General features: G+C 45.3%; 2 protein-coding genes across 2 annotated transcripts; both read right to left on the bottom strand.

Moving 5' to 3' along the window:
- Nucleotides 1-1,462: 1,462 nt before the first annotated feature.
- LOC306919284 (dermatan-sulfate epimerase-like protein) lies at nt 1,463-8,532 on the bottom strand (the record flags this gene model as incomplete). The annotated part of the gene is made up of 4 exons (XM_079532097.1): nt 1,463-2,287; nt 2,716-3,850; nt 6,249-6,514; nt 7,084-8,532. 4 exons carry the CDS (start codon nt 8,530-8,532, stop codon nt 1,463-1,465), a joined length of 3,675 nt encoding a protein of 1,224 aa, XP_079388223.1.
- Nucleotides 8,533-25,177: 16,645 nt separating this feature from the next.
- LOC306919283 (THO complex subunit 4-like) lies at nt 25,178-25,948 on the bottom strand (the record flags this gene model as incomplete). The annotated part of the gene is made up of 1 exon (XM_079532096.1): nt 25,178-25,948. One exon carries the CDS (start codon nt 25,946-25,948, stop codon nt 25,178-25,180), a length of 771 nt encoding a protein of 256 aa, XP_079388222.1.
- Nucleotides 25,949-26,921: the final 973 nt, after the last annotated feature.

The following is a 26,921-nucleotide window of genomic DNA, read 5'->3' as shown; positions in this document are numbered from 1 at the left end:
ACCACAATTTCGATACCGATACCAAATACCGATACCAGTGTGGTGTGGTAGTGTGTATAGTGATCTTGTGTTGTGTTGATAGCTAGAGCGTCTGCTAAATGCCTAAATTGTAAATTGTATCTAGCTATATATCTCGTGTTGTGCTTATAGCAGATTCCTCACTCAAATGTGCACTTGCAGTTTGGGCAACTTGAAAGCAAACTCCACATGCCCCAACATTTTATTTACCTGCCATAGTGTCAAACCCTTACCCCTGTATGGGATCGGTGGTTAGACTGGCATAGGCCTATTCGCCGGTACCGATATGAACCGATATAATATGACAAATAAGGGCCGATACAGATACTTTTCCAATACAGATACAGTATCGGGACATCTCTAATTAAAATACAGTCAACATATGATTCATAAAGCTTTATCGCCATCTTGTATCATTCTGCCAAACCGATTGGATAAAAATAGACACTTGCAGATCCCATAATAAAAGGGGCGGAGCACTCAAATAATGCACATGATATATAATTCATTGACAACCTAATCACTTTTATACACAAACAACTCTTTCTCCAAGTTAAATAAATAAACATGATCAATATATTAAAACTCCTATTGAATCATTTTAATGTAAAACATTTCTCCCATTGCAAACATAGTTTTGCCCTAATGACAATAAGAGCCCAAATTTGCCTTACCCCTTTAACTATTTATAGGCATTTTTTGTGTATTTTGAAAAAATATTTTAAAATAGTTCGGACGGGAACCCCTTTTGGTGTTTTAAGCGTTATGTTATACTTTAACTATTGAAAAATAGTAGATCTACAAGCTCATAGCGAGCTTGTAGATCTGCTATTTTTGAAAATGTGGTGCAAATCTTTGAATATATATTCTTCCAGAGCGAACGTTTTTAATTCAAATCTTTGCTTCTGGGGGGTGCCTGGAACCACATATTTTCAGATGGGGGTCCGTAGCCAAATACAGACAATTATGGGGGTCCTCGACATGAAAAAGATTGAGCACCACTGACATAGAAACATAGGTTTTTCCGTCAGGATTTAGAAGACATTTTTTTAGAATCGGCCTCAGGTCTAAATGGTTTAAAAATTCAAAATAGTTGGTTTAAGCATAAGGGGGTAAGGCACGCAAGATAGGGTTGTATTCACAAATCTTTTAGTTTTTCCTTAAACATATTTAATTTATTTATATTTTTCACATCAAAGCTACGAGATAATGTACGAACCCGCACTACATATTGGATTCATGTTAAATGTGTGTTTTCAGACATTGAACCGCTTAAACCATCAATGCACGACTAAACTTGACCTTTGGCTTTGTACTTGGTCTGCATGACCAAGTACGGACCCCATGTTGAAGACCCCTGCAGTAAGAGATGGGGAGCTATACAGTAAACAAGACAACTCGGCGCATGTGAGTCCGCTGACCAGCAGCAGTATATATAGTGTTGTTAACTGTCCAACCTGGCATAACCCAGCCTCCCCATCACGCCGCCACACGTGTCCTCGATCAGCCGTATGTCCTTTCGGGGCATGCTGTCCCTCCATATATCGATGCTGTCCGGTGAGACGTCCCCCTCGTACATGAGGTTGTACAGGCTGGTGGAGGTGGCGAAGAGGAGCCGGTTGAGGGCGGCCGGCGACAGCGGCACGCCCAGGAACGAGTGTATCCTCTCGGCCGTCTCCCGCGGGTACGCCACCGCGTCCTCAAAGCGCACGCGGAGGGGCCGGGCCTCCGCGGGCAGGGTGTCGCCGACCCGCAGCGTGGCCGCCGTGTGCGCCAGCCACAGATGGGCGAGCAGCAGGACGGCGTTGTTGGCCTCCGACGCCGAGCGGAGGAGCTTGGGTATCGTTTTGAACTCGGGCGCCAGAGTCGGGCACGAAGTGTCCTCCTTCGATATCGAGGACAGGTGCTGGGGGATGTTCTTGAGCGCGTAGAGGCTGGGCTTGCTGTTGTACACCATGAGGTAGATCCACGCCCGGGGGTCTCGGACCACGTAGATGGACCTCAGCGACGGGCCCACCGCCTCCCGGATGAAGGGCAGCTTGAGCGCCCAGCTCCCGCTGCGCATGGCGAGGACGACGCGCGCGGCGGGGTACTCGGCGACGTGGCGCCTCATCTCCCGGACGTACTCTGCGTCTCGGTCCAGGCTGGCCCTCAGCTTGCCCTTCAGCTCCCTCCTCGCCCCCGTCCTCTTCCTCCTGTCCCGGGAGGAGGAGGAGGAGGAGGAGGAGAAGGCTCTGAGCGGCTGCCTGATCCGGCCGCCTTCTCCCAGCTAGACAGACAGACAGACAGACAGACAGACAGACAGATCTTTATTGTCATTGTAACAACAGCATTTAAAAGAATTGTTGTACACAAGTACAACGAAATTTAAAGTGCCACTGCCAACCGAGCAGTGCATCAAATCACTAAAATATATATGAAGCTAAAATAAAACTATGACACACGCACACACACACACACACACACACACACACACACACAGACACAGACACACACACACACACACACACACACACACACACACACACACACACACACACACACACACACAACCGTATACTTTCTGCTATTGAACAAACCCCTATTGGACTTAACATGTATTGCAGCTGTTATTGCACAAACCCCTATTGCACTTTACTTAAAAACAGCACAATAAAACATGTATGTATTTCTTAGCAGCATTGAGTGTGACTATACCTGAACGTTCTGCAGGTGCAGCTTGGTGTCGTGGACCAGCGAGGTGAGCCAGCCCTGGACCGTCTTGAAGCGCCCGCCCGCCGCGTCGGCGCGCGACCACTCGCAGGCGTCGGCCAGCGAGTCGAACTCGAACTCCGTCTCGGGCACGTCCAGGTGCTCCGTGGGCACGCGCACGTACAGGAAGTCGGACGCGTTGTGGAAGAGGTGCGCAAGTATCTCAGCGCCGGAGCCGGGCAGCGTCGCTATGACGACCGTGGGCAGGGGGAAGAGACGCTGGTCGTACGGCGGGCGGACGCCGCGCAGCTTGTCGCTCGCGTCGGCATCATCACCGCCGCCGCCCCCCTTCTTCCACTTCACCCCGCACAGCAGCCGATCACAGCTGTTGGCCACAAACAGCAGCTCGGCGATCCACAGCAGCAGCACCGAGAGGAGGGCGTAGCGCATCAGCCTGCCGAAGCACACGTAAAACCTCCTCTGCACGCTCAGGAATCCGATGGCCACACAGAGTACGACCCCCGCGATGACGTTGACCGTAAATCCAAAATCGAACAGCTGATTATCGCCGCCGCCGATCGGCTTAGGGACGAGCTGCGTCCCCAGGCCGTATCGGGTGGTTTGATGTCTGTCCTCGACTTTGGCGTGACCTCCGAAACCCAGGTAGCTCAACCTGGCTCCGATGTCTTTGTGGTTTGTCGCGACGGAGACTATTTTCTCCGTGTCGTTTATGATCAAAGAGAGCCTCACCCCGTTTTTGCTGCTGTCCACGAATCTGCAGTCGGACACTTTGACGTACGGCCCGTGCATCACGTAAGCCACCCGGCTGACCGCGCCCGTCATGGGGAACGTGACGTTGACGTACTGCGTCCATCTTTTCTTAAACTCGGCCGCCTGCTCGGCCTCCTGTATCCGGGTGTCGGGACTGCGGCCCTGCGCGTCGAACCAGAACATTCTGTAGTGGGCGTCCCACACGTCCATCAGCGCCCCGTTGTACCTGTCCATGAACCTGCGCGGCACGTACTTGAAGTCGATGTCCAGGTTGTGGAAGAAGGCGCTGAGCGAGGTGACGGGCGAGTCGTCCCACTTCTCCACGTGGTCCAGCACCAGCAGCGTCTGCGAGTCGACGAGGACCAGCGCCCTGAATCACAATCAGAATTATTGTCACGCCACAGGTTTTACAGATAAATAAAAAAATATATATACTTTTTCATGAATTCATTTGTCAACTTATGTTATTATCATTTTTTCACCATCATCATGTAAGATGACAACTGAATTTATGTGATATAGCCCCGAGCTGAATTAAAACAATGGCATGGCATTTCATGTTTGTGTTGCCACAAAAAGCCGACAAAAAGTCGTTCAGACACTTATGACGTAAATTCTCCATACATTGTCAATGGCAAATGTGACACAAGTTAAGGACGAAAAGCTGTATAGAGGGCTGGCGCCCCTCAAAAACAAGAAAATGTGCTATTGTTTGTTATTTCTGTTCCTACCTTCAAAACCACCACCTGTTTAGACTAGCCTATACAAGTTGACTTGATTTTAACTTGTTACTTGTACTGTTTTATTGCTTTTAATTCTTCTCTCTTTTTGTTCTTCTTTTTCCATGTTCTCCCCCCTGGCCCCCACACATGTAAAGCGTATTTGAGTAAGAAAACGAACAAATGCTCTACATCAAGGGTCTTTCAAAAAATGTCAGGCCAAGGACCCCTTAGCTGACAGAGAGATGATTATATTACATATATTGGATTCATGTTAAATGTGTGTTTTCAGTCATTTAACGACTTGAACACTACACTCAAAATATGACCTTTGGCTTTGTACTTGGGTCTGCATACTTAGTTTAGACTAGTCATTGGTTAGACATGGGTTAAGGTTAGGTTTAGGTGTGCTGCCCCGTGGGAGGTTAGGTTTAGGGTCAGGGTTTGAGATTGTAGGGTTGTAGTTGTAGGACTAATGACTGGTGTCACGTGGACTGCGGTCACGTGTGTGTTATGATTTGTTATGATTAGTTTTGTTATGATGTAGTATAGATATATATATTTATTGGTTAATATTATGTATATATCTATATGAGGTAACTGGTGGTATTGTTATAGTTATATTGTATATGTTTAGACCTATCTTTGATATCTCTTATTATATATATATATATAGCTATACATCCAGTAGACTTGTTATGAACCATATATTGGAATAGAGGGCGCCTTCTATTATATATGTGTTCTTCTCCACTCCAGGTTCAGGTTGGATTGGCTGTGTTTGCCTTGTAGTTCCATCAACGAGGGGCCGGCTCTAGCCCAGCGTCTGATCAACGCTTGGCTTCCTGATTGGCTGCCGGTCGCGTGCACTCGCTGCAGCAGTGCACTGTGTTCTCTACTTAGCCAGTTCATGTCTGACAGCTCGCCGGGGAACATCACTAGGATCTTCCCCCGACCCGCTGCTACTGATATGTGTAACAACTAGAGTACTAACTGTCAACTATCTAAAACCTTATTGTTTAAACCCATGTTGTGTCCGCCCTTCGGAAAGGCGTTGTTTGTTTCTTTTGTTTGTTTGTTATCGAGCCTTATTGTAAATATATCTTTTGAGTTATGTTTTATTATATATATAGTTTTATAATAAAACTTCCCATTTGAGCACGGTTTCCTTGTTCTTCAGTCACATGTTACCTACCTACTACCCCTAGACTTATGATTTGTAACACTGGTCTAACCAATGACTAGTCTAAACCAAAAACTGTCTAAACTAAGTACTGCACCCGTCTGTTCTTTTTTTCCCTGTAGCATACACCAACCTCTTTGCCGACAATAGCAAATCTACAAGCTCATAGCGTGTCTGCTATGCGTTGTGAGCTCGTAGATCTGTTCTTTCCGGCTAATGTTCCCGGTCAGAACAGGAATGAGTGTTCAAATGGTTAATGTAAAAATAAAAATCACACCCGTTTGAAGTGAGGGGCGCTCTTATCATTATACATCATCATACATCATCTCATGAACAACTGAATTGATGTGATTGGTTAGCCGATTTGTCGATTTGTCTACATATGACGTAAATTTCCCCTTCATTGTCAATGGTATTTAATGTTTGCGTTGCCACAAATTTCATATTTGGCGGACATTTGACCTAATTTCTCCTTTCATTGTCAATGGCAAATGGACAAAAGCTGTATATAGGACGGCTAGCCCCTCAAACATAATAACGATAATCACACCTGTGTGAAGTGAGGGGCGATCTTATCATCGCATTATTTTGTTTATGTTTTTTTTTGTTGTGTCTTTTTGTTTAAATTTTTCTTCTGTGTGTGTGTGTGTGTGTGTGTGTGTGTGTGTGTGTGTGTGTGTGTGTGTGTGTGTGTGTGTGTGTGTGTGTGTGTGTGTGTGTGCGCATGCGTGCGTGCGTGCGTTTTTTTTTGTGTGATACAGCGGCGGGCGGGTGGAGTGTCTGTCACAGCATGACAGACAGACAGACAGACAGACAGTTCTGCCTGGGTTGCATAGTAAATCGTTCAGTGCATTCGCAACATGTACCTGTACACGCTCTTCAGCCGCATGGCGGGGGAGTAGGCGCCCGCCGCCTCCCCGCTCACAAACATGGTGTCCTCGTGCGCGGAGGCGGCGATCAGCTCCCCCGCGGCGTCGCCCACCCCTTCGTCGGTCCAGCGCAGCCACTTGGCGCACTCCCCCAGTTGGCCCTCCCACGGAGCGTTGCAATGGCTGCTGGGAGAGGGTCCGAACACCAGCACGTTGTTCAGGTAGCTGTGCTTGGGCCCGTAGAGCGCCTCGGACACGAACACCTGCAACGGAAGATGTTACTGAGAAGGTTCCACAGACAATAAGGATTATTGAGGAGCAATGTACATTCTTTATATGCCAGATCTCACAGCAACACATTGCTGCTTGTTGATTTTGACAGCAAATTTGGATTAAGTTTTGGTCATATTCTAGTCACCTGAAATATTTTACTTTTAGTCTAGTTTTAGTCGACTAAATCTACGGTTGATTTAGTCAACTAAAATATTTTTTGTTAGGCCGTGGACCGTGGTGCTATTGAAATGGCTGATTTTCACTTAGCCGTATGCCGGAAATAGCCGATCTACAATCTCACAATGCATCACGCTGTGACAGGTTGTGAGCTTGTAGATCAGCTATTTGCGGTCTGTGACACTCACGCGCACCACTGATGACTTGATTTAGTTCTACTGGATCTCTTTTCCACTAGTCCCTCCTTAACAATTTAGTCTAGTTTTTATTTGTTGACAAAATTGTCAGTAAATTTAGTAGTAAAAAAGCTGTACATTGTACATGAAATAAATCAATACCATAACAACTCTTATATGAATTCGGCCATCACACACACACACACCTGTCCGTTGGGGGCGAACGTGAAGGAGTTCTGGTCGGGGTGCTCGTGGCCCGGGTTGAAGCTGTTCCAGCCGTCGATCCAGGAGTAGGGCCTGTCGTGGACGATGTCGTAGACGGCGCGGCCGCCCAGCTTCCCCGACTTGAAGGAGACGAACGTGTTGCCCTGGCCGCTGGGCAGGCCCGCCCCGTAGGTCACCACGCCCCAGTTGGAGAAGACGTGCATGCGGGCCCTGGCGAAGCCGCCGTGGGGAGGCTGCGGCGCGAGGCCGGCGTCGTACCAGATATACTCCGTGTGCAGCGTGGCCCAGCGCTGGGCGGACGACTGGCCCATGGGCCCGTCCTTGGGCCGGTGCTTTCTGACGTGCTGCGCCAGCCAGTTGCCCGTTCCGTTCCGCATGACGAACGTGTCCAGGAAGACGAGCTGGCTCTCCGGGCCGTAGAACCAGTTGTAGTTTGAGTCGGCGATGCCGACCGTCCTCTGGAACCCGGGCAGCAGTGTGGCGTAGTAGAACCAGAAGTGTCCCCGGAGCCAGTTGTTGCGTGTGTTGTCCATGTTGAAATGCCGCCGCGCCAAGAAGACGTACTGCGTGACGGACTTGGCCGTGTAGCTCCCGTAGGCCACGCCCTCGTCCAGGGACCCGTCGACCACGTGGTTTAAAAGAAACATGGTCTTCTCCATGTAGCTCACGGCCACCTGTTTCCAGATCATCGACTCTGGGTCGTCGTGGCTCCCCACCACTATCGCTCCGGTCAAGATGGCCAAGACGTTGGTGGTCTGGTGGTTCTGCAGGTACTGTTTCCCCCACCCCCTGTACTTGGACAACTCGTACAGCTCCGCCGTCTCGGAGCGAATCCTCCCGAGGTAAAGGTTCCGTCGCTTCTCGTCCAGATGCGGGTGAATGAAGTCGTAAGCGGTGGCGAAGCCGGTGAGCGAATGTGCCGCGGGGACCTCGTCGTTGGGAGCGGCGGTCACCTTCCAGTCCGGGTATCCCGCCATCCTGTCCATGAACGTGATCAGAAAGCGCAGGGCGCCGGAGTCCTCCGGGCACAGCAGGCAGTAGAGCGCCAGCGGCGGCAGGTTGTTCCCGTAGATCTCGTTCCACTTGCCGGCGAACTCCTCGTGCTTCGTGGGCGGCATGTAAACCGGCACGTTGGATAGCATGGTGAGGACCGCCGTCCGGATGACTTTAAATATGTGACTGTGGGTGGTGGAGGAGCGTTGCCTTAAGAGCAACACGTCCGCTTGGTTAAAGTACAGGTTGGGATGGGACTTTGTGGGCTGGAGCTTCCGCGGCCCGGTGGTTTTGTCCGCGGCCAGCTTGACCCGCAGCAGGTCCTCGGTGAAAACGTCTCTGTCCGAAGTGTTGTTGAACACGCCGGAGAAAGCGGCGCCCGCTGCAAACACCGACAGCAAGATCACAGGGTATGCAGTCCACTTATCATTAGCCATTATGCGAGGCGTTTTTAAATGCATATTCCTGACAGGTTGCTTTATGGTGTTTTAGTATGCCCGTTGTTGTTGCATTGTTAACCTCAGACGTGACATCTGAATATTATAGTCTGGATGTGGATTGGTTGGCAGTGTTATATAGTCCATTAGGAAGTGCCATGGATAGTCCAATATGATGCAAAATCAGCCAATCCATAGTAGCCTATTATAGCAGGAAAAACACGTATAGGCCCAATAGTCAATAGTTTTCCCACCTGTCATATACAGTAGTAAAAAATAAAAATAAAAAATACTATCCATATGCTCTCACAACAGTATCATAACCGTTTTCAAAACCAGCAATTAATTATGTTGCTGTGCACCTGAGTAAAAAAAAAAGGGGGGGGGGACTGCATCTTGAGGGAGAAAAGATATTTATGCAGAATAATTCAACAGACAATCATAAACGGTGCTGCTGCTGCCATCCTCCTCACACAGTAGTGTGTGGGCGTGTGTGCGCGTGCGTGCGTGTTTGCAGCCCCCCGCTGTGAGCAGCAGCAGCAGCAGTCTACTTCACACACATTGATCTCTTCTGCCCAAAACATTTGCCCTCCTGGTCAGTCCATCAGCATCAGCCCCAGTCAGTGTCCGGTTCAATAACCACTGCTGTCCCCCCATCATCCATGGACATCAACCCGGCCAGCGGTGAACAACGCATCATATCCACCTTACTGGTGATTCCGTGCCAAGACAAGAGTCTAATAAGGGAATTGGGCTAACCATTTTCCATTGTCGATCGCGTGTTATGATGAGTCCTTATAATCTCTCTCTCTCTCTCTCTCTCTCTCTCTCTCTCTCTCTCTCTCTCTCTCTCTCTCTCTCTCTCTCTCTCTCTCTCTCTCTCTCTCTCTCTCACTATCTCTCTCTATCTCTCTCTCTTAAAATCCCAGCTGTTGTTTAGAAGTCAGAAGAGAAAGGGAAAGTTGTCGTCGCTCCTCAAGTATTCCCGGAATGAGTATAGTCCAGCCTGCAGAAATAAATGGTGTCCGTTATAATAAATCCTCGGAGATGTGCCTCTGTGCATAAAATCTGTGTGATCATGTCTCCTATCATCCTATGATGACACTATGACTGCACCTCCTCCGACCGTGTTACACGTTGTGTCCAGAGTCAGTCTGAAGTGCAGTGTGTGCGTCCTCCTCCTCTCGAACTGGAACCAACCAACGACACTGTGATTGTTTTCCTCCTGCAAAAAGGTTACACTGTATGACCTGTAGAGGGAGCTGTGGATTCGGAAGACCTCATACTACAGTGTATAAGGCACTGAGAGAGAGAGAGAGAGAGAGAGAGAGAGAGAGGGGGGGGGGGGGGGGGGGGGTAAAATCATTAATAGGCTAATAAGAAATCAAAATAAACTCAGTTATGCATGCCATGGACATGCTAAAGTAAAGTTATTTGTTTTGCCTAATAGGCTGTTGTTTTCTTTACTCGTTTTGATATTGTTGGAGTTTTAAATCATTTTGGGAGGTCCTCAGAGGATTAGCTGTTTTCTCACTCAACAGTAGCCTAAGTGTATAGGCCTACAGGGTATAATCTGCTATTTTCTAAAGTGACAATTTAAAGACCTCTTAAACAATTGTCAAAATTGTCAAATAGTAGGCTACATAAGAAAGGCGTTGTGAGCTTGTAGATCGGCTATTTTCACAATGTGTATCTGTGGAACCAAGTCAAACTAAATGTGATGCCTACATTCCAAGTGCTTCTCAGGGTGGGGGGTCCCCAGTCCAAATATGCTAATTTTCCGGGGTCCCCACTCCCCAATCCAATATCTCCACTGGGCTTTCAGACAACTGCGCTGAAACAACACCACAGACGCAACTCTCTCTCTCTCTCTCTCTCTCCCACCGCCCCCCCCCCCCCCCCTCTCTCTCTCTCTCCCACCGCCCCCCCCCCCCCCCCTCTCTCTCTGTCATTCACAGAGAAAAATCAACAAACATGGTCAGTAACACATGGAATTCACGGAGAAACTACAACAACACGGACCGCATGGCGTTAGACGCGAGGGCGCACAAGATTCTAGTTGTTTACATGCAGACAGTGTTTAATCGCCTGGTAGACACGGACACTATTTCAAGATAATTATGATCAATTCAACTTACCATAATATCAAAAAAGCCAACAGCCATTAAGTCACCAATAATGTTTATAGAACACGTAGTGAATTCGAGAGGGAGAGCGAGTGCATTTTCTGACAGTGGCATGAGCCGCGGAACACACGCCGCAGGTGGCATTGTTTCTCGGCGGCATCAGTCCGACACCCCCAAACCCTTATACCCTAAGCCAGGGGTTCTCAACGTTTTTGGCCGGGGACCCCCGGAAATGCTTTGGCAATGTCTCGGGACCCCCGCCCCGCCCCCTCCCGACCCCCAATATAAATTGACTGCTACAATAACCTTAAACCATTTTGGGCGGGAACCCCTTTTGGTGTTTTAAGCATTGTTATAATTTAGCTATTGAAAAATAGCAGATCTACAAGCTCATAGCGCGCCACCGAGTGGCGCGCTACGAGCTTGTAGGTCTGCTATTTTTGAAAAATCGTGAAAATAACATTTAAAAAAAAATCTTTTTTTTTTTTTTTTTTTTGAAAATAATTTGGGGACCCCCTAAAATAATTTGGCGAACCCCCGAGGGGTCGCGACCCACGGGTTGAGAACCCCTGCCCTAAGCAAGCACGACGCAATTAACGCATGTCGTACCAACGCACTGCCGCGGAAGCGAGCGGCAGTCAAGTGTCATAATCCCCCCAGCTTCCCCAGCAGATGCCCCTCCCCCCGGCAGTGCCGCAGCTGTTACCGGTAGTTGCGGTGTCTGGAGCGCGGCCGCCGAACGGACCGACAGTGCCATCTCATTGCCGCTGCCGGAGAATTCTGGAATTTGACTTAGTTTAGAGACAGGAGTTTCGGCAGGGATGCCATTATCGCTCGCTATTTAATATCATGCAGGATTTACGCACTGCTTTAGCTCCGTATTCATTGAAATGTTTTAAACTGTATTTTCTGTAGGTTTGAAACGAGGATAGGCTATTGGCTTGTGGTGTGTAAACTGTTGGGAGAACTGCTCTTTCCCCCACGTGACTCCACCCCCAGCTATTAACGTGCTGATGACACTATGCCGTGTATGTGTAGCGAAGTGGCTCAGAGCCTCAGACTGATGGCCTCAAAAGTCTAATATCTCCCCCGGTCCACAGGGATATGTCCCTTTGGTCTAGTGGTTAAGATGTTGGACTTTCACGTGGGAGACCCGAGTTTGAATCCTGTGCGTTACATATCAGAACATGTGAGCGACGCAGGGCGCGAGGAGTAGACCGGGTGGATTTTTAATTGAGCGCTGAGCTGAGGTGTTAAAAGGGTCGTTCTGACCCTTTTAAAACCGGAGCGAGAACTGGCCTCCGCTCCGAGCCACTCAGTGCACACGGAATACGTGTTTAGAAACTAAACGCTTGGATTTAGTGTGTGCAGAGCGCATTTACCAAAAGTATGAAAGTGTACTGAAAAATTGTGTAACATTCATCAACGCGTGATTTGTGTGGCGACCGACATTATCAAGGCATTTAACATCCTCCCTGACGTTGAAGGAGAAGTGGAGAAAGATGATGATGATGATGATGATGATGATGATGATGATGATGATGATGATGAAGTGGTGGTGGAGGAAGAGGAGGACATTTTGGAGGAGGAGGAACCTGCACTCTCGCAAAACCAAGTCTAATAATTTAGAGGCTATGGTAAACCAGTACTTAACCGTGTCAAGTTTACACGTGTGATGGCCAATTAATCTGCTTCAGTTAGCTATTTAGTTAGTTAGTTAACGAGCATGATGATGTCAATCGGCTGTTAGTTAAAGTGGGAAAGCTAGAGAACGTGTTTTTAAACGTGTCACAGTGTTTAGATTATAAACAGAAGAACATGTTTAATCGTCGGTAAACACATAAATGTTCATGCTCTGAAGGCCTTCAGGCAATAATAATAACGATGTGTTTAATTAGACAATTTCAGGAAAACAGCTTTTTCTTTTCCGGGCGTATCTGAGCGGATCGCGGAGCGCCCGTTGCGCAAATTAAGGTGAGCGCTGATCGAGCGGAGAGCAGCGTGGGGGGATCAACACGAGCAAATGAACGAGCGAGACAAAAGCCGCCGAGAGCGAAGAGCGGATTTCTTGGCCGTTCCGTGCTGCTCACATGGTCTTTTACATATGTATGGCAAAATTACATCATCAACTTGCGACGGGCATTGCCCATCTTGAGAAAAAGATGAAATGTTTCTAAAATAAATAAGGTATAGCAATAAGGTGTTATAAACACATTAGTTTAGTTATAGAGGGCAATTATAATGTATTAAGGCATATTTGGCTTTATAAGCCAGGGATCCTTTTAAGATCCTTTTAAGATATACCAGAAAAAAGGTCAATTCGATCTATTTTATCAAGCTCTATTTTAGACATTATTCTGTCAGCTTGTATATCATACAAGATATGACTCATTCATTTCTTCAAATCAACCAACACTATTCAGGCTCCAATCAATGTGACCTTCCAGCAAGTGTCTTTGTCCCAGACTACTCCAGACAACACATTCTGAATTGGCATCTGAAGGCTTCTCCAGTTCCCTTCTTCAATATTCCCTTTAATATTCACCAGAGTCTTATTGTGTGAGTTAATTTATTACACGTACAGGATTTGTAAGGGATTTGCTGAATGTATCTTTCACATGCACGTTTCACATTACAGTATATGGAGTTGGAACAACAGATGTTCAGGAGGCGGAGAAACTCACATTGACCCTGCCCTTCACGCCACTCTCCGCCCCCCACGCCAATCTACCCGTCCCTATATTTATTTATTCATTCATTCATCCCTCCATTTCTTTACTGTCAATAAATCCCTTAAACCTCCCCAATGGTGTGTTTCTTCCGACTAGTGAAATAACTATATTACAGCACAAGGAACATAAAAGTTATAGTGTGATATTGTGGAGTACCAACCCCCACCGTCTTAATATGCAGTTTCACAAAAGGATTCTCATGATGGATTGCTCCATAGCCTGTACCATAGCAGCTAATTCATGCACCACGATTCACATGCTATCCCGTAGGGACCGCAGTCACACACACACACACACACACGCACGCACGCACGCACGCACGCATGCGCGCACGCACACACACACAGTCGCTGCCCTTATCAGGATCACTGCAGGGAACGCGTGAAGTATGGAGTCCCAGGAGGGCCAAACACAGTACTAAGACACCATGGAAAGGAGGACTGGGAGACACTGCTGCAAAATGTCTCGCTAACCAAGTGATGATATATTGAAATACTGTACGTGATTCCAGTGGTGAAAAGTAACCAAGTACATTTACTTAAGTACTGTAATTTAGTACAATTTTGATGTAGGCCTATTTGTAATTGACTTGAGTATTTCAAATTTCCAATACTTTTACTTCTACTCCACTACATCTCAGAGACAATTTATTTATGTGTTTTTCCCAACAGGCACAGGTGCATGCCATGGTCTAGCACCATTTCCATTTAGCTTTCTGCTCATTAGTCGTGTATTGGTTGCATACGTGCAGTAACTGGAGTTGCTCTAGTCTCAACTCGATCAAGGTGTCAGACGGGCTAATACACAACAGTGTTATTCATGACGTCTCCCCCCCCACCCCAACCGCAAGTCCTGACGGCGCCACTGTTACATGAAAACTTGAAATGGGACATTCTGCATAATGAGTACTTTAAGTACAATTTGATGCCAATACCTTCGTACATTTTTACTCAAGTACATTTTGATTTCCGGCAGCTTGTACCTCTGCTATTTCCGGGGCCCTCCGTTCTAAACCACTGTTCTAAATCCTAAAGAGTTTTATGAAATACCTCAATCTAAAATGACACAGATGTTGACACAGATATACTGTATGACACAGATGCTTAATGGACTGTCCTTATCACATTCAGCGTTGAAACAGACTTTTGTTTCGTTTTGCAGCATAGCAGCCTAGTACTCCACCACCACCCAGCATTTAACTTCCATTATTACATGGCTTGGTTGAATGCTTGATTCTGATTGGTCAATCGCTTAATTCAGCGGTGAGTTATCTCATGATAATGACCGCTCCGCTGTATAATGACCGCTGCCTAATCAAACCCTCTGAGCACCACCAGCTGCGCCCCGCTTGATTTACTGCCGTTTCCAACATAACAGCCATCTAAACACACACACTAGTGACACACAATGTAATTTACAGCTAAACATTGCTCTTAAAAATGTTTTTGAAAACATTTGAGCGAGAAATAGACGAAGCAGGACCCGAAAATGGATTCTATTTGATCAACTCACTTCCTTGTTTTCTGACAGTGCTGCAGCCCTGCAGCTGGGCAGACGCAGCCAGCGCGAATTTATGGAATACTTTTTTTGTTGTGTTTTGGGTCAATGTATTCATTTATGTTAGTTAGCCATGTAATAAGCGGGATAATATCTGGCTAGGTGGTCATTGTCGGGATATAATTCACCTTCAGGGAGTGTAACCACCTCGGCTTCGCCTCGGTGGTTAAACTCCCTGTCGGTGAATTATCTCCCGACAATGACCACCTAGCCAGATATTATCCCTTACTTAATTGTCCGTCTGTTGGAGCTTCATAGCAGCCTATTCCACAAACAGAATATAGCTAACAGTAAACTATCAATGTCAAATTTGAAGTACGCAACACTGGTAGTGGTAAGGAATACTGGGATGTTGGGACCAACATGCAGTGGCGTGCACAGATAGACACTAGGGGGTTCTAGAGCACCGCCTGCCCTTGCCCTCTGGACAGCAATGTGCCCTTAAAAATGGCCATGGTGACATTGATCAATTCTTGATAAGTAGTGATCTCACACTATTTAGTGCAACCGGCTGGTTCCACGCGCTGCACAAGGTGCCCTTTTTGTCTCCACCAGGCCGAAGGCATGGGGAGAGAGTATGTTTTGCACTCCGTCTGTGTGTCCGTCCGTCCTTCCGTCCGTCCTTCCGTCCGTCCGTTACCAGCTAATCTCCGGCACCGTTAACCCGGTCGATGCCAAACTTTGCACACACACTCCCTGGATGCCAACGATGAACCTCTGCCCCACATATTCCAGAACGGCCTGTTATAGCGCCACCATGAGGCAGCTTTTCAAATGTTTTACCTAAAACTGCACCGATCTGCGAGAAACGTTGCATGCACACTCCCTAGAGGCCAAGGACAAACCTTTGACCTGCATTTTCCGCATCTGCCTTTTATAGCGCCACCAGGAGGCCGACTTTTGTAAAACACATTTTTTGATATTACTCCTCCAGATTCTGTCCAAAAATCTCACAAATCGTTACACAGTATCTCTATGGTCATGTGCTCAAGTCGGATCTGTCCGATATTTCATATTCCATCCTAATTGGCTATAATTAGCTTTCACAGTTTGCAAGATTGCCCCGTTTTGAACAAAAGCCTCAAATCATGAACGCAGCATGCAATTTACGTGAAATCTTTCACACATTTTCTTACTAGGCTGAGGAATATATCCCACCCTTTTCACATTGGCCTGTTATAGCGCCACCAACAGGTTGATTTTTGCAAAACACATTTTTGGAACAAAATGCCTCAAAAACATTTTGCCAAACATCTCACACAGTCCTATCCTCCTGGTGGAGACCTGTGCCCAGAAGGGCACTTTTTCTAGTTTCACTTGAGCACCTGCCCCTCTAAATGTCTGTGTACACCACTGCCAACATGAACCATCCTATAGCATAGTATCCCATTAGAACCGGCCTCTGTGTCATGTTATGTGTCTCTGGTGACTATTCAAAGATAGCAGATACTGTATACAAGCTCACAGCGTGGAACTTCTCAAACTATTATATGATGTAAACACTAAATTGAGATTATTTATGTCAAAGTTGAAATAAATAGAGTATACTGTAAGTATGTACCAAATAGCAAGAGCAGGCCATTGAATAGGATCACACAATTTTGCCTTTGATATAGGCCTATCACAAAAAACGAAAATCAACTCTAACTCTGAGAACAAGAACACACCATTTAGGAATTCTAGATAAAGCAGAAATAGATTATTGTAAGTGTAGGCCTATTTGTGAATGAACCTGAAGGTTGAAGAGCATGTTAAACCTGAACTGCCAAGAGTGGAAGTTCAGCATACAGAACGTACAATAAACACTGAGGAGCTTGGAGAAACAAACAAAAAAACAGCAGCATGGACATTTACAAATCTCCAGGGCCAGATGCAATACATCCTAGGATTGTAGCTTGTGTGATTGCTGAACCATTGATATTGTTATTTAATACTTTGGAGGAAGCAACTTTGCTTTGTCGTTGTAAAGAAGCACAGTGCAATTTTCAAACAAGGAAGTAAGGCATTAGCAGGGAACTGCAGACCTGCTAGTCTGACATCTGTGTTATCTGAGTCGGTTTTCTGCTCTATTATGTTAAGTTCCTCATAAGAGATGAATAATATCAAAATGAAGGTGTTATAGGTTGGATACAGGCTTTTCTTAGTAATAGGAAACCAGTAATACGCCTTAAAGGCGATATAACGACCGCTAGGGCTGAGACAGTCTACCGGAGGGGTGCCCACACGTTTTTGACTTGAGAGCTACTTTCAAAATGACGAGCTCAACAAGATCTACCCTTCACCAAAAAATAAAATACCGGCACTGTCGTTAAGACAAACACTCTTGGAATGGGAAATAGAGAGTGGGAAATGTAATTTTTAGTTATTTCTTTGTATATAACTTTGATATAACTCTTGAAAACAAAATATTGCATTGTGTGTTTGAGCTCACAGGCTCTTTTTGATGTCAATCAATAAAGTCACCTTAATTCAAGTGGCATATGGGAAAAATAGATTTTCTTTTTTAATTACCGGTATATATAATTTAAGGGCATGTCATGTGGTCTACCTGCAAAGCCTTTGGGATCTACTGGTAGATCACAATCTACCTTCTGGGCACCCCTGGTCTACCGGAATAATGTGTGAAAGAATGGGTGAAATTAATTCAGTAATTAATAATTAATATCAATTAAACTCTACAACATATTTCTCTTAGCAAAATACAAGCACACCGATGAAGCCGGTCGATTTGACATATGGCTCAAGTGCGTGCCCTCTAAACTGTGGGAGGAGTACTCTAGAAAGAATAATAAAGTGTTCCAAGTACTATACCGTAGTCTAGTTGCCCTGTTAGGGCAACCACACTAATAAACTGTCTCAGCGATATTGGCAGGGAGTTGTCATTGTGTCGTCACAACTGTAAATTAACTTTCTCAGAAATATATTTGGACGGCAGTAACATTAGCGTTTTCTCTCAGTCAGTTGATTCTTTATATCCATACCCACTGAGCCGACTTGGGGACCCAACGCAAGGACAACACAAGAGACGGTCACGGCCACACAGCCAACTCAAGGTACGGCCACGGAGCCGACTTGGGGACCCAACACAAGGACAACACAAGAGACGGTCACGGCCACACAGCCAACTCAAGGTACGGCCACGGAGCCGACTTGGGGACCCAACGCAGCTCCTCCAAGGAAAACAAACAAATGAACGGAGCTGAACGTGAATCCCCCCCACCGCCCACCCCTTTTTTCCCCTCACTGTATATGTTTCTTTTCCCTTTTTACCTCCTTTATGATGAATTCCTGTTCTGTCCTTTGTCTATAGAAGTGTCTATTTGTACGTCTCTAAATGTTTTTGATGAATTGAACATTGTGGACCCTATTGGAAACAAGTGTAATGCTTAATTGGGTTGTCCACTCACAGTTAACAGCCTTTGTATTGAGTTTGTGCTTGAAATGTACTGTAATTCTGCAAACTGTTAATACATTTTTCAATCAATCAATCAAAAGTCAAATCACCGCGATCATGGGAAATGGATGGGAATGTCCCTGGCAGTCAAAATGCCCAAAGCAAATCTTTATAATCTTAAGTTAGGCACAAACAAACTATTTTCTAAGAACAATATTGATGTAACTAAGAGATTCGATGAGTTAGCTATATTTTATATACAGATATTTAGAAGGACTAAGCAAGAGTATGTGTGTGTGTGTGTGTGTGTGTGTGTATGTGTGTGTGTGTGTGTGTGTGTGTGTGTGTGTGTGTGTGTGTGTGTGTGTGTGTGTGTGTGTGTGTGTGTGTGTGTGTGTGCGTGCGTGCGTGCGTGCGTGCGTGCGTGCGTGCGTGCGTGTGAAGAGCGCAGTAGCAGCATTACATGAAGAGCATTACATGCACGTATATATAGTAACTGCGACCTAGAGGTCGCAATAAGTCCCATGGCTAACTAAACAGTTGGAGATTTGGTGATGAATCAAGTAGAGGAAGAAAAGGATATTGTTGTGGTTGACAATTAAATTAGAATTTCAAACACACATCTCTGAAAAATATGTTCTTTACACTTCGAGCTCTGCAAGAGCATGACACAAAATTACAGAGGAAGTGGTCCAGGCTCTTTCAGTCAATACTGATGAATTGACGTTTGCATTGTATTGGGGTTGGTGGGTTGATTGAGTATGTGAACATATTTAGGAAAATCTTGAAAGTATGAGAACTGCTTAATTAGAATTAAGGCCTCAGGTCTCAATGTGTTATTTCTCCTCTTCACGAGAGCATTCCGTCCAAATATCGTAAACAGACACACCTGCTGCTCTCTCTCTCTCTCTCTCTCTCTCTCTCTCAACTTCTAATATCTTTGTGTGCCAAAAAACACAGCAATCTCATTTCCCTTCCCGTCAAACTTGTGCTGGAAAATAATGAGGTTTCTGATCCCGGTAGTTGTAATTAGAGGCGACGTCTGTCTGTGGGCTGCCGCTCAATGAAAAAGGATGAATGATGTAGGGTAAGAACAAGCTAGAGGTTTTGTTTCGAATCACTGCTGTGTGCTGTCTGAGCCCCAGGTTCAGGTTGTTGAGGAGAAAGACGTCTCACAATGAAGGCATCTGATCAGTTTTGGCAGATGCCAACGCTCCACACGTCCCAAACTCTTCTCCCTTCTGGCTCCAAAACTATGGAATGCACTTCCCATCACAGTCAGAACTGCAGCCTCACTCCCAATCTTCCGCCGTAGTCTGAAAACCCACCTCTTCAGACTCCACCATGGCCCGTAGCACTTGCTCTAGCCTAGCCCCTTAGATAGCACATTATGTAGACTTAGATAGTATTTTAAACAGACCTATAGCTTGTTACGTAGACAGCTCTAGAATTGCACTTTATGTAGTCATAGCACTTTATAGTACACATGTATAATATATTATATAGTATAGTATGTATAGTTAACATAGATACTCCACTGTTACGTTCTTAGTTTATGATTCATGATAACTACTTTTTATATATGTGATGTATGCCATGCTTTTGTTATTGCTTAATGTAAGTCGCTCTGGATTAAGAGCGTCTGCTAAATGCCTAAATTGTAAATTGTAAATTGTGAGACCATGCAAACTCCACACAGAAATGCCCTTTCGCCAACCCCACATAGGGTATGGGCACTGATGATGTGGAGGAGAGAACACGCCCCGAGCACCCACAGCATCCCCGGTGGGATTCAAACCCGGTACCTTATAGCTGTGATCGAGGCGGCGACAGTGCTACCGCCTGTGCAACCAACAAATGTTTAGTAGTGAAAATAGCTAATGTACAAGCTCACAGTGCGGCACAAAGTATCACGTCTTGAGCTTGTAGATCTGCTATTTTCACTAGGGTTAAAATGGTAAATGGTGCATATATAGCACCTTTAGCCAAGGCGCTTTACATAGATTGTGCATTACATTCACCCATTCACCAGAGTATTGGACTCGAGACTCGATGACTCGACTCGAGTCCGACTCGAGTTATTGATTTGACGACTTGCAACTCGACTTGGACTTGAGGGTAAAAACTTGAGACTCGACTTGACTTGGAAGACAATGACTCCAGACTCGACTCGACTTGAGACAAGCTGACTCGGACAACTTAAGTAACCGGCCTGTCCGGCAGAGTATTGGACTCGAGACTCGATGACTCGACTCGAGTCCGACTCGAGTCATTGATTTGACGACTTGCAACTCGACTTGGACTTGAGGGTAAAAACTTGAGACTCGACTTGACTTGACTTGCCCACAACAGAAAAACTTGAGACTTGCTTGAGACTTGGACCAAATGACTTGCTACTCGACTCGGACTCGGATCGGAGAGACTCGTGCAATTGTCTGCCATTCACACACACATGGCGGCGGAAAACATGCAAGGCACCAACCAGCAAATCAGGAGCAATTAGGGGTTCAGTGTCTTGCTCAAGGACACTTCGACACTAACTCTGGAGGAGCCAGGGTTCGAACTGGCAACCTTGCGGTTGCGATCCAGCCACTCTACCCCTGAGCCACCGCCACAAAGCGGGAACCACACTAACTCTGGAGGAGCCAGGGTTCGAACTGGCAACCTTGCGGTTGCGATCCAGCCACTCTACCCCTGAGCCACCGCCACAAAGCGGGAACCACAGCAGTACGGAACCGACTCGACAGACAGTCTGTGTCCATATTAAAAATGTGTCATGCTGGGAGTAAAGGCAGAGGTGAACCAGGCCCATGAAAGAAAGACTCCCCAAAGAGAATAATAATAATAATAATAATGAATTGCATTTTTATAGCGCTTTTCCAAGTGCTCAAAGCGCTTTACAATGGTTCATTCATTCATACATTGGGAGGTGAAGCGGCGAACAGTAGACGCCAGCGTCCTCACTTCCCACATTCACACACCAATGGTGGCAAGCTTACACCGACCGACTCATTGGAGGCAATGTAGGGTTCAGTGTCTTGCCCAAGGACACTTCGACATGTGGACAGGAGGAGCCGGGATTCGAACCGCCGACCCAGGGATCATTGGACGACCTGCTCTACCTCCTGAGCCACAGCCACAGCCACAGCAGATAGATAGATAGATAGATGACCACTATTCCTCCAGCAGAGCCTTGGGTTGCTCAGCATGCATGGAGATGTAAGAGACAGAGGTATGAGAACTGTTGGTTGGAAACTTGGAACTGATTCAACCTCACTAAAATAAAGGGATATTTACATTTACTACTATGCTAGCAGAGACTCACAGAAAAATACAATCAATATATAACATTTTCAAAGTAGGCTTGATAAAATAGCAAAGCAAAATGTAATGTAATGGAACTACCGTACTTTACTAATTGAAGGGCAGCCAGTTCTGGAAACTATATTTTGGTGTTATTTTTCTTATAGTGGTTACACAGTAAAGGATTACAGTGAAGACTTTTCATGAGTGTAAAACGCAACCATTTGCTTGGTACAGTACGTGGGGTAGTCGATGTGGTTATTATGTGATGATCATTGATCAGGCCTAAGCACTCAGAGAGAGAGAGAGAGAGAGAGCATTAACCTAAAGAAAACTAAAGTTATGATATTCCAAAAATGATCTAGTCCCCAACACCAACAATTTGTACTAAATACAATCGCACTAGAACATACAAAGAACTATACCTATCTCAGCCTAAACATCAGCAGCACAGGTAACTTCAAACAAGCTGAGGGACAAGGCAAGAAGAGCTTTCTATGCCATCAAAATAAACATTAAGTTAAACATCCCAATACAAATCTGGCTAAAGATACTATACTCTGTTATAGAACCCATTTCCCTCTATGGTTGCAAAGTCTGTGTCCCACTTGCCTAGCCTGGTTAATAAACCAGACCGAATCAGCCGTTGGCAAAAAAAAGTTGCCTACCAGCGGATTACGGTCTGGCGAGGCTCAGTAGCACGCCTCTTTCCTACAGCAGAGAACAGGTCGGACCAATCGGGACACGGTATGCAATATAGGCGGGCTTTGGTACAGTGACGTTCAATGCTTGAGACCTTTGACTGACAGTAGCTCTGACCAATTGCGTCAAAGAGAAAATGTTCCCCGGGAAATGAAATCCAAGTGGAGCCAGCCCAGACTGATATACCGCGACAGTGTTGTGTGATATTAGTCTGGCTTATTAGCCAGGCTACCACTTGCCGATCAAGAACCGGAAAAAATGTGATAAACACCAAATTGAAACTCTGCATGCAGAATTCTGCAAATCCATTCTCCGCATCCAACGGAAAACACCAAATAACACATGCAGAGCAGAATTTGGACGATACCCTATAATTATCAAAACCCAAAAGAGAGCATTGAAATTCTATAAACACCTAAAGGAAAGTGAACCGGACATGCTCCACAAAAAGGCCCTCACACACAGTGAATCCCTGGAAAGATGTCCCCTCAGCCAGCTAGTTCTGGGACTAACACAAGCACAACCACCAGACAGAAAACAAATGGGAACTACACAAATCATAAGAAAACAAAAAGAAAGCTATCTCACACACTGGAAAAGATCTACTCAAAACCAGAGCAAAATGGAATGCTATTTAGCTATAAACAGAGAATACACAGTAGCAGAATACTTAAGCACAGTAACTGACCCAAAACTAAGGAAAACAATATAGCTGCAAGCAGTGATAAGGCGGGACCAAGAAAGAAGACAATACGCAATAAGAACAATATGCACAAATACGAATCACAGGCTGAGTTGTCGCTACCTGGTTTTGAACTAAAGACGGAAAGCAGCAAGAACACATCGAAACTTGAACACAAAGGCGTTATGTGTATTTGCATGTCTATGGGAGCGCCACATAATGGACACGCCCGGGCCGTGATGAATGGGCGAGGGGTGAAATGGGTGAATGGACGACCAATTTGGAGCAACGGGATATTCTATTCCAATTGAGGTGTTTACATGAGCATTTTTATTCTGATGACTGGAATGAATCCATTCATTCCGAATGAATTTCTGCATGTAAATGGGGCCACAGAGTATCCACTACTTAACTCAACTAGTAGTTGAATAGACTGTTAACGAGCCCATCAGTGACAACATTCCACAGCTGGGCAGAGACCAAGCCGTCTACAGCAGAGGCATTCGTGGGGGAGGGGAGGAGTAAGTGGTAAGTGACTGCAGAACAGAAGTTGTATATTGAGGCTTTTGCAGCTGAGCAATATTATTGAATTGAATGGGACTAGATGTAGGCTACAAAGTGACAACTGCATGTACATCTGAATTAAATAATTGGATGAATGGCAATTTGCACGGTTAAACACAAAAGTAATTTCAGTATTTAAAATAAAAGGTATCTTAATAAAAAGGTTAATTGACACATTTTATAAGGTCGCTTTTACAGTTAAAAGTTTTTGCTCTGTATTCAGTGAAATTAAATGGGATTGCATAGCCTATAAGATCTACGACAACTGCAAGTTACTGAAATAATTGGTGAAATGGCAGTCTGATAATGTTAATTCAGCTGAATCAAGCTGTTGTATTTACCAGTTAATAATCAAAAAATTGCAGGAAAACAATGTTAATTTTTCACCTTTGGTCATTTTATTGTCTACTCAGGCTTATGTCAACACACATGTTTTAAGTTACTTGAATCAGTAGATATTTGATATTCATTTTAGCTGCCCCGCCCCCTTACTATACAAACCCATTGTAACTTCAAACTCCATTTTAACCATGATAGATAATCGAAAACACTCGTCCATTTTTCTGGTGACTGATAGTCCTTTTAATACGTAAATACATGAAATCAGTAAATTAAAAACATGGCCCCTCACCTATTAGAAGGATAATATCAGTTAACAGAAAAAAAGACGGGTGTTTTCGATGAATCTATCATTGTAAATGTACTTTGTTTAAAATTATTTGAATTTACATAATAATACTGTAAATTAAACATTTTTTCATTGTTTCTTTATTTACAGTTTTTCCCTGTATGGATTTTACGATATTTCACTGTGTTTTTACAGATTATTTTTTACAGTGTATGACATGAAAAAACGAAAATTCAAAAACAATCCAATGGCAGTCCCTCAGTCAAATTCGGCCACATTTTATTAGCACATAACCTGACTCCGCCAGATGGGGCAGCAGAGAGTACACTGAGCAGGAGGGGGGAACCCAGTGTAGTCTCTGCTGCCCCATCTGGCGGAGTCAGGTTAATTAGCACATGCATTCCATTCCATAAGGCTGGAATGGCTGCACAAATGGGGCGTTCTTCCCCTTGAGTAAATGTAGAGAACTATATGTCTGAAGTAATATTTAAGTTGACTTTAATTTTAATTAGAGGGCAATTATAACATTTTAAGACATATCAGTATGTAAAATTAGATCAGTAAGACCAGATCCCAAAGCCTACTGATATGGTAATGAATAAAATTCACCAATGTTTCTACATAACTGGCTAAAAGCGTCATTGTAGCGGGTTATTGTGGATATGTTAAATATATAGCCTCTGAATATACACAATGCAACAGGTTGGCTGTTCAATGCAGCACTATGATATAATACATGTAAAGAGATTGTATTAGACCTAACCACTGTCAGTCCATGAATCATATAGCTCATATGCAAACTTTAAGCACATGTTGCCTACTTGAATGGAATAAACTCTGTAAAGTGAATGTAGGCGGCTCTTAAAAGAGCCTTTGGGTTGTTGGTAGATCAAGTCATCCTCTGATGGCGGTCATGGTCTTTCTTTTGGCGTGCTCGGTGTAGGTGACGGCGGATAGCTAGATGCTAGATGCATTGTATGCATCTAGCTGGGCATCAAGCTCCTCTGCAGAAAGCGGCTTTTTGTTGGCACCACCAGCACCACGTCCGCCTCTCCCCCGGCCTCTGGCACCGCCTGCGCCGCGGCCTCCACGTCCCCTATGCATGCCCCCAAAGCCCCCAACACGCCTATTCACGCCTCCACCTCTTTTCAGACCCTGCATGGGAGGCCGTCGCTGCAGGTTATCAATCTGTGAGGTGACAAGCTGTATGTTCATGGGGCGCCCATCGAGTGGCACGCCGTTGTACCGTTTCATGGCCTTCAGGGCATCTGCCCTCCTTTCAAAGTGGACATCTGCAGTCCCCAAACACATCCCAGAGCGGTTATAATGGACAGCAACCTTCTTCAGTGTACCAAACTCTGCAAAAGGTTCCTGGATATCTGCATCAGAGACACTGAAGTCCAGGTTTGAGATAAGGAGCTTCCCTCCAGTTCCCACGCCAGCTCCTCCACCACCAGCATTGTTGAACATGTCATGCTGCCGCTTGTCCAGAACCTGTTTAGGCCTGCTGTACGGCATAGGTCTGCCTCGACCTCGGTTGAGGTTACCTCGGCTCCTCATGGGGCCGGAGCCGCCGCCGCGCCGGCCGACAAATCTTCCCCCGGTGGCTCCTCCAAGACGGCCACCACCACGGCCACCACCACGGCCTCTGCCTCCGCGGCCTCCTCCTTTCTGCGACCTGTTCTGTTTGATAATGTCGTCTAAGGACATATCCATTTTATCGGCCATTATGCCCCGAGCCTAATAACACTAAACTTAGACTGAAATAGAAAATGGTAGCACAACCTAGACTCTAACTTGGTCTCTACCTCGCTTAAGTTGAAGATACTAAAGTGAATGAATGATGAGCTCAGATCCTCCTCCTTTTAAGTGTGCTCTGAGGACCTAAGGGCGGTGCCAAACCTGATACCCCCTCCCCCATTCACACAATAGCAGCCATGTTCCCGCCCTGAAGGCATATTTCCAACCACTACAGAGCCTGCCACCTAAACCAGTTTGTCCAGTTGAACTTATTCAGACATGAATGTGATGCAACAACATGGTAAAATGGATAGGCCCTATGTGATATTTAGTAAAATTGTGGAAATTCAATAAAATACTTTAAAATGTAAATGGATAGACTATATACTGTTGTATGACTACCTTGATAACACAATGGAGATGATTAAATGCATAGGCTACATAGTATAAAATTGTGCCATTACACATTCATGTAGATTACTAAATTCTTCAATGTATCAAAACCTAATGTTATGCTAAACCCAGTTAGTTAAACCTAAAATATTCTAATTATAAACATGTTGCAATGTAAAGTGCACCTATTCTATGAATAGAATATACGCTCATAACATTTCAATACAGAGCAGTGTTGGGCCGTGACACAGACAGACAGACCGACCATTGTGAATTGAGATCATAGTGGATTAGGCCTACACATCTTTCTACCATGCTCTTCTTCTTATAATTTGGAAAAATACATTTGAGCTGTAACTATGGTTGGTTAGCCTCTCCATGTCCTGCTAAGCCTACTCCTGTGTGAGAAGGATCAGTGGCCTCAGTTACATGCTCGAAATGTATTCAGAATTAATGAATTCATACCGAACAGAGATTCATACCCAACTGTTTACATGGAACCTGAATACAAGTATTCCTATTCCTCAATTGTACACCATAGTATAGCATATATGTATAGTTTATATGT

The sequence above is a fragment of the Electrona antarctica genome (genome assembly GCF_951216825.1).
Source record: "Electrona antarctica genome assembly, contig: scaffold_25, whole genome shotgun sequence".
NCBI lineage: Eukaryota > Metazoa > Chordata > Actinopteri > Myctophiformes > Myctophidae > Electrona > Electrona antarctica.
The sequence above is the reverse complement of the archived record's forward strand: the minus strand, read 5'-3'. Positions and strand labels throughout refer to the sequence as shown.